The 8,667-nt window shown below is 45.1% G+C and overlaps 2 protein-coding genes across 2 annotated transcripts; one reads left to right on the forward strand and one right to left on the reverse strand.

The window, feature by feature from the left end:
* Window positions 1-436: 436 nt before the first annotated feature.
* On the reverse strand, window positions 437-3,502 carry LOC120690339 (fructokinase-1-like). Its single transcript, XM_039972963.1, has 5 exons — window positions 3,071-3,502; window positions 2,250-2,497; window positions 1,791-2,082; window positions 1,195-1,347; window positions 437-1,081 (listed from the first exon to the last, which is right to left on the reverse strand). Exons 1-5 carry the CDS (start codon window positions 3,428-3,430, stop codon window positions 698-700), a joined length of 1,437 nt encoding a protein of 478 aa, XP_039828897.1. The 5' UTR covers window positions 3,431-3,502; the 3' UTR covers window positions 437-697.
* A 784-nt stretch (window positions 3,503-4,286) lies between these two features.
* LOC120689385 (proline-rich receptor-like protein kinase PERK9) lies at window positions 4,287-7,589 on the forward strand. Its single transcript, XM_039971673.1, has 4 exons — window positions 4,287-4,929; window positions 5,212-5,260; window positions 5,504-5,632; window positions 5,997-7,589. The coding sequence occupies exons 1-3, from the start codon at window positions 4,287-4,289 to the stop codon at window positions 5,544-5,546; spliced, it is 735 nt and encodes a 244-aa protein (XP_039827607.1). The 3' UTR covers window positions 5,547-5,632; window positions 5,997-7,589.
* Window positions 7,590-8,667: the final 1,078 nt, after the last annotated feature.

An 8,667-nucleotide genomic window follows, 5' to 3' on the forward strand; every position in this document is an offset into this window, starting at 1 on the left:
CTCCTGTTGAATAAAGGAAGTCAAACCAGGAGAATGGAGATCATCTGGGGTAATTGCCTTCATCTCTAAACACGCAAAAAAGTTTTGCTCAATAGGAGATGCATTTGTTTTTTTAAAATAAAAGCAGGAGCACTGCTGTCATATAAGAAGGAATCAAGCAAGTCTTACAAGAGGTTGTGTATTACATGGAAAAACCAATACACTCGTGAAGAAAAGAAGACACGATCATGATAAAACTAAGTCAGCACCAATCATCGAAGTACCACTCAATCGGAGATGCATTTCTAATCTAAACTTCTGCAGTATCTTTGCAGGTGCAGCATCGATCTTGAAGTGAACATTAAAAGTCTCACAAAAACCAAGCTTGGTGCCAGTACACTAGTAAGACAGCCTCAGGAGTGAGAACTATCAGGGTATCACAAAAATCTGAAGAAAATAACTCATGAACCAGGGGGGCACTCGGAGCCCCAAATCGCGCTCAGGATAGAACAAAACTTTAGATGTTACCATCATTCCATGCGATGGCACCAGCTGTAGAGCTAACAAGCTTCACAAACTTCTTCTCAACAAATAGCTTTACCTGGAGGCTAGCCTCCAACTATCAGTCATCACCTGAAAACAGCGTGATGGTGGGGGTAAAAGGAATAACCTGTATGAATGACAAAATGAATACAGCCATCTACTATTCAGCATGGATTCAAGCCTGGACAGTGCTTCGCTCTGACACAGCTTCAAACATAGGCAGAAGGTCGGAAACTACATCACAAACAGGAACATGCACATGGTTCTCACTGAAACCATTGACTGCTACCCTAGACAGAACTGTGACCTCAGGACAGCGAGAGCTTGCTTCAATCAGCTCACTCCATGTTGTGTCTTCATTGAGATCGGATTCTCTCAAGAGTTGTAGTACTTTATCCAGGTGAGCAACATTCCTACCTGCCCCACAGCCGGTGGCGGTGGCTGCACCAACTGCATTTGCTAGTGTTAGTGTGTTAACCGCTGGCAAGTCATGGAGGAACCCGAAAGCTATAGCAGCAGTAAAGCTATCTCCGCATCCAACCGTGTCCACAACATTAATCTAATGAAAACAGGGAGCATAGTGAGAATTAACAGTATGATAAATCAGAATGTAACTTTGATTACTTTCGTCAAACTTCACAAATGAAGGCCACTTATCAGTACAGTGAATACCTTGAAAGAAGGTGCACAGGAAACAGCATTCTTAGTGATCATAATTGATCCCTTGGAACCCATTTTGATGACAACCTGCTTTGTGCGGATTCCCCTCTTTAGCAACTCTTGCCCAGCCTCAATAGGATTTTTAACATTCGTTAGAGATTCAGCCTGTCAAATAAATATGAGAAAAAAGAAATAAGTAAAAACAGAATATGCAGCTTAGCTGTGTTCCAAAAGGGCCAGATTCAGCAAAGTATTTTTTTTATAAAAAAGGCATAGCAATGTTTTGTAGTATACTAAATCTTTTTTAAAAAAAAAACAGAATTTACAATACCTTTATCTAACCATTCTTTTTTAAGATAAAGAAAAGGAAAAGCCAGAGACAAATATTCAGGTTTTACCAACCACAACAGAAACAAACAGAAAAACCACAAAACGTAAATCATTTATAGCTCACTCAACCTTTCTTAGAGAGTCCAGTCAGGTAAAGAAATGTGCTACAAGAATGTTAGGCTGGATAAATGATCAATTCATCATCCCACTGAAATGAGAATTTGCATAAAGTACTCAAGTAGTAATTGGAAACTACACTTGCATGTATGCCAGCTAACCTCATCTGATGTCAAAAGGAGAACATCACTGAGCCTCAGAGCATGCTCAAGTGCTCTTCGCTCATCAAGGGTCCCATTTAAGAGAGATTTTCCACGGGGACCAGGATCAAAAAACACTGCTGTTCCCGCATCAATTGCGCAGTCAATAGAGGATGCGATAACATCAGGAAAGAATTCATCGAAAGCATAGCCATTGCAAAACAGTATTTTGGAGTGACGAATTGCTGTCCTGATATCTGCCGGAAGCTTACGTATCCAACTGAAAGCTGGCTCTTCACTGAAGTCTGCACGGCTGACATTGCAAAGAAAGCAACACTGATAAATGACCAAGCACATTGCAAAGAACCCAGTGAAAAAGTTAGATTAGCTAACATGAACCCTAATAATAGCATAATAAAAATATTATGAAGAATCTTTCTTCCAAAGGAAACACAGGGCATGAGAACTGTCAGTTCTAACCTGCAGAAACCATGTTTCTGAAATGGGTCTACAAGAACCCAACATAGAAGTGTTTCATAGGCCTGACAGCATGCAGTAGCATCAGTATTTTCAAGCATCCCAACAACACTAATACCCTCCGCCTGAAGCACATCAAGAAGGAATTTCCCGTATACTTCCTCTCCTACATGCCCCAGTGTGGAACAGCGAAGCCCAAGCCTAGCTGCGGCAAAGGCTAAGTTGCAGTTCCCACCAGCCTCCCAAAATTTCTGTTCAAGTTAAAGAATACAAAATGTTAACAACATATGACAACTGGGTATTCCATCATGTGGTTCAGGGAGAAATAGACACAAATCAGTCATAGTATTCTTATATGATAGAACAATAAACATAATACCCAGTTCTCTGCATTTCTCCCAAGCAGATAAATCTCACCAGAAACTAGCAACCCAAAAATATAGCTACTACATTTTTCCTGCTCCATTCCCTGAAACTGCAATCAACCTTGCAAACATAGACATTGGTACAAGCTTATCCATATTGAGCCATCAACGTCTAGTTGTCACTGAAAGTTCCCAATCATTCTCCACCACTCAATCTAATGCTAATTACAGCTAAAGAATAACGACAAGTGAAAATAATGTAATCCTTCCCAGTCGACAGAGAGGAATCTGTAGCCGAATTTAAAAAAATACATCGAAAGCATTATATGCTCATACATTTCTGCTTCCTCACATCATGTCCGTCTCTAACGCCAAATCCAAGCAACGAATAGCTCGAGAACTCTAGATTGTGTGACAACAACAACAACAACAACAACGATTTAATCCAGGACGTCCGACCTGATCAGGCGGGGAGGCGGCGAGGCGCTCCATGTATGCCTTCCGCTCCTCCCGCTGCGCCAGCGGGAGCTGGGGCACGCTGAGCACGACGTCAACGCAGAGGTTCCCAAGCGTGGCGAGGTCCGCCTCCTTGCCGCCCTCCCCGGCCCCGTGCGGCGGCCGGCCCCGCCTCCGCGCCTCGTTGACGGCCCCCGAGACAGCGGCCGCGACGGCGCGCGGGCGGGAGGCGCAGCCCGCGAGGCGGCGGCGGGGCGGGAGGTGGAGGACGGTCTGCGGCGCGTGGCCGCGGCGCGGGACGGGCTCCGGGGTCGGGGAGGCGGCGGCCGGGTGCCGGTGAGGGTTTAGGGTTTGGAGCGCCATGGGGGAGGAGCTTCGGAGGGGGCCGCGCCCGAGGTGGCCAGGCGGGCGGGGTGAGGGCTCAGGGCTGTAACGAACGAGGTTTGGAACGCCTTTTTTCTTTTTTGAGGCGAAGAGAGATGAATGATTGGATCAGATGACGGCTTTTCTTTTAGAAACTCTCGATTCTGACTCGCGGAGTTAAAGGCTGTTTAGTTCCCAAAATTAAAATTTTTGGATGTCAAATTGACTGTTTGACGTCGGGAGAGTTTTTCGGATACTAATTAAAAAACTAATTTCAGAACTCACCTAGAAACCGTGAAACGATTCTTTTGAGGCCTTTGACCACATCATTAGCACATGTGTGTTACTATAGCACTTATGGCTAATTATGCGCTAATTAGGTTCAAAAAATTCGTCTCGTCGTGTACATTCAAACTGTGCAATTAGTTTTATTTTTTAACTATATTTAAGTGTTCAAAGGGGAGCTAAAAATTTTTGGTAACTAAACGAGCTCTTAGACAGACAATCACGCAGAGCGAGTGGCACACGGTTCCGTTGGATCATTTTACCACTTTCTTAAATCTGTTCCAAAATTTCTAAAGTAATTTTCTTTTAGAACAGAGGAGTATACATTATCTTATCCTATATGAGTATACCCGCATATAGTGTTTGAATAGCCTATATAAAAATGTAATCTTTAAAAAGAGAATTGCGAAAAGAAAAAAAATGAGCGAATCACATTCTATGATAGGTAGGTTACCCAACTTGTGAAGAACCAAGGCATCGTAGATAAATGGATAGAAAAACTATATATAAAATAAAGGTATCTCTATCTCTACTACTAAAAAAGACTTTTTTTTCGTCTTTTACGTTTTCAATGGTCAGCGGTACGCTTTCAACCCCGCCCCCGCCCTCCATCCACCTCGCCCCCGCCCCCGCCCCCGCCCCCCGCAGAACCGCCTCGCCGCCCTCCATCCACCTCGCCCCCGCCCTCGCAGAAACGCCGCCGCAGCGGTTCCTCCGCCCCTCATCGACGCCACCCTCGCCCGCCGTCCGCGCCGATCCGCCCCTCATCGACGCCACCCCCGCCCGCCGTCCGCGCCGATCCGCGCCGCCGCTCCGTTCCCGGCCGCCGTACGCGCCGCCGCCGCTGCGCCGCCTCCGGCGTCGCCGATCCGCGCCGCTTCCCCCATCCCCGGCCGTCGTCCGCGCTGCTGCTACCTCGGTATTACCCCCTTCCTATCTGCTCCCTCCCGCACCCGCGCTCGACGCCACCGCAAGCTCTCCCCTCCCCCTCGCTCACCGCTCCGACCTCCCCCTCTCCGCTCCCCCACCCTCGCCGCTCCGCCCTCCTACCTCGCGCTCCACTCCACCCTCCTCCCCATCGCGCAGGACGCCGACGCCCGCGCTCGCAGCCGCCGCGAGGTCCCCCGCCGGGAGGGGAATCGCCACCACGAAGCAGCTTCGAAGCCGGCCGCCGCCGGCCGGATTCCGGCCAAATCCGGCCCTATCCGCCATAGGTGAGTACACCCCCTCCCTCTCCTCTTCCTTTTTCCCTCCTCTCTGGCATCTCAATCCCTCCCTGCCGCCGGCGAGCTGGCCCTCTCCGCCATAGGTGAGCACAGCCCCTGAGTTCCCCTTCCTTTCCTCCCCTTTCCCCTCCTCTCCGGCATCCCAATCCCGCCCTGCCACCGGCGAGCTCGTCAGCCGATGGCCTTGTCTGCCATGGCCAGGAGCCCGTCAAGCTTTTGCAAGGAACGCCCTGCGAACCCCCTAATCTTGGTTGCTCGTCATGCTTGCAGGTCAGAGATCCCTGCATATAGAATTTGATTCAATTCGGCTCCAAGTCAGGTGAGCCCCTCTTACAGCTTGAATCCACGTCTGCTTATCCCTGCAGCAGCATCTCACGGTCTCACCCTTTTGCCTCCTCCAATAGTTTGTGATTTTCTCCAGTTTGATTTCACTAAATGTATCTTGGTTCTCCTCCCACTGCGACTACGAGATGCTGTGACCAAAGGAGTGGGGGTTGTTCAATTCCACTTGTTACAGTACACAAACACAACTAATTTGTTTTGCTTCCTGTATCGATCTCAGAGGATGGAACATATGCCATGAAGAAGGTGCTGATACAGAGTAAGGACCAGTTGGATCTGGTGAGGGAGGAGATTCGTGTGTCACCTCAACCTGTTGCCGCTTCTTGATCATGCTATAATAGCCGTCAAGGTAATCTGTTTTGCCTTATGTTCTTTTCTTTGTATGTTACTAGAGATGCTATAATTAACTGGACATTGAGATGACAAACTATGTGCAAGATTTAGGGAAACATGTTGAATTTGACTAATTTCACCGTGATGGGTAGGCATTATAAAAGCACACTATTTTTAAAGAAAATTCTGAGCCCTTTCTTTTCTCATCTGAGATGTATAAAAATGGATTACAAATGTGTGTATAGTCTGCTGTACTGATGAACTGTCAAGTAAAATTGTTTTGTTGGTTAGGGAACTTAATGTTTTACTTAACTATTTTTTTTCCAAAAAGTTACCTCATTTTGAGAAGGCTTGTGGTCTTGATATTTTAGAGTACACAGGGAGATTGGAGCCATGAAGCATACCTGCTCTTTCCAGTCCATTTGGATGGTACATTGTTTGACAACGCTAACATCATGCTGTCCAGAAAGGAATTCTATTCAACAGCTGACGTTCTGCAAATATTCCATCAGGGAAGTCCATTGATGAGATGAGATCACTATATTCAAATTTCTTGATGTTGCCATTACTACTTTTAACATTGCTTTCTTGCAATTATAATCCCAATTGGTCGAGAGTCGAGACCAATGTTCAATATGAAATAAGTTATCATGTAAGTCCTTCGTAATCTTTCTGAAATAAAAGGACTGCTGGCATGGCATTACTTTGTTTGTTAGCTTGCATGGTTTGTTTTTACTCGAGTAGAATTATAGCTCATTGGTAACAAACATGCTTTGGCATTACTTTGTTTGTTAGCTTGCATGGTTTGTTTTTACTCGAGTAGAATTATAGCTCATTGGTAACAAACATGCTTTCTACTTCATGTACCATGTATGCCTCATGTCATATTAAATTGGGAAAGCTCGGGAAGAGCAAGTTGTAGTATGTGTATAAAGTAACTCTAATCCTATTGGTTTCTTATAGTCTTCTTATGTTGCTGCATCAAAATTACCTTCCTGTATTGGTAGAATGGGATATCATAACTTGCATGCGAAATGGTTACCCTTGTTCTTTTTCATCCTGTATGTACTTCTGTATTGTGTATGCTGATAGAAGGTTACTGACAGATGTGTGAAGGACTGAAGCACATGCACAGCTTTGATCCTCCATATGCTCATAATGATGTGAAGCCTGGTAATGTTCTTATAACCCGTCGTAAAGGACAAGCACCTGTTGCAACTTTGATGGATTTTAGAAGTGCAAGGCCTGCAAGAAAGCAAATCCGTTCTCATTCTGAGGTGTTACAGCTGCAGGTTTGAAGCATTAGCTTCTGGGTTTTTTGCCGCATAAGATAACTCTTGGTAAACTGTGTTTTCATTTTTCATATAATATTAAATATTTATCTCCATAATCTAGATATCCATTTTGCTTGCTACTCAAATGTACAAATAAGTTTCAGTGACTCTTCAGAAACCAAAAAATAAGAAGGAAATGCTGACTGTAAGTTCTGTTCTTTCCATAAGTTAGTGAAATTGCAAGGCTGTGTAATCTTCTAGACAGGTGATCTTACTTTTTAATATTCAGGTTCTAGCTCAAAGAATTTGAAATCTTGGTACATTGAAAGCTATCGTTGTCTAAGTATTACTGAATACTGACCCATATCTTGTTCTGTGTAGGAGTGGGCTGCTGAGCATTGCTCTGCACCTTATCGTGCCCCTGAATTATGGTTGTGCCCCTGAATTAGGAGTGGGCTGCTGAGCATGGACCTTGCAGAAGCAGGTTTGTCCAAGTATTTGGATATGGCGACAATAGTTGTGCTACTGAATGTCACAGCTCACAGTGTTGTACCACCTTATTACTGCCTTTGAATAGTTCATTTGATCGTCACTAACAGTGGAGTGTGCTATCGAATATTAATGTAGAGATTGGGTCCTTTACAATTTAATTTGTCTCATGGTTCACTTTGGTTATTGCAACATGTGATTGTTTGTTGATGCTCCGGATGACCGGACGAGATAGCAGAGAAAATCACACTCCGTTTCTTTTTGTTTAACCTCGCGTGATTATCCTGTTGCACGAAATGTCCATGTCGGATGGTTCACTACGCTCTTTTTCAAAATGTTTTTTAGATTACCATTTTATTATTTCCTTCTAATGTATATACTTTAAATATTGAAAATTTTCTGTCCTCCATGTATCACTTCGAAATTTTTTCTGCTCCCGTAGCAACGCACGGGTATGAATCTAGTATACGATGAAAGAAATGATACGGAGAAGTCCGGACACAGCAAAGGCAGCAAATCTTTTCCCTCGCAGCTTGCTGCCACTCTTTTTTTTTTTTGATAGAGAGAACCGGTTCTATATGAACATATAGAGTTCTGGTGGTTTACATGCTACATCTTACAAAGATATCTTTGAAAGAAACAAAAATTATAGTCAAATTCTTACAAGACAATCCCGATTATCCTTATCGTGTACTGCATTAAATACTCTCCACGCTAGTGTTTATTCAGCCAGCGGTGGGCTAAACCATAAATCTTGCTTTAAGAGAACTATGCTCCTATATATCTCCCTAGTAAGATGTATAACACGTGTATTCTCTAATGACACCAGTGAGACGGCCTCGACAGTGACCGGTCCCATCCCGGATCGCGGTGCAAGAAAGAAATTCACCGTCGGTCGGTTCCAACGGAGCTATTTTAGTACTGAGTATGTATTAAAAAGTGGACTTGGTGGAGTGTAGCAGACATCTTAACTGCTGCTGGAAGAGCGGAGAGGGGGAGGGTGGAGCTATGCAGGGCTCCGGCTCCTCCAAAAACAGTTCCGGCTCTGGCTCCTCAGATGGAGCGGCTTCTCTGGTGGAGCTGGAGCCGTTTTAGAAAATATTTGGCAAAATAGCTTCACTTGTTAGATTGATGTGTAAGCCGCGTGAAGCCACGATTTCATGGCTTCACCTTGCCTGTGTAAGCCGCCGATGGCTTCAGGACCGGCTTCACACGTGAAGCCGGTTACAAAACTACCATTTGGGAGGGCTTCGCCTGGAGCCGCTCGTGGAGCCGCTCCCGAAGCCCT

The sequence above is a fragment of the Panicum virgatum genome, chromosome 9N (genome assembly GCF_016808335.1).
Source record: "Panicum virgatum strain AP13 chromosome 9N, P.virgatum_v5, whole genome shotgun sequence".
Taxonomy (NCBI): Eukaryota; Viridiplantae; Streptophyta; class Magnoliopsida; order Poales; family Poaceae; genus Panicum; species Panicum virgatum.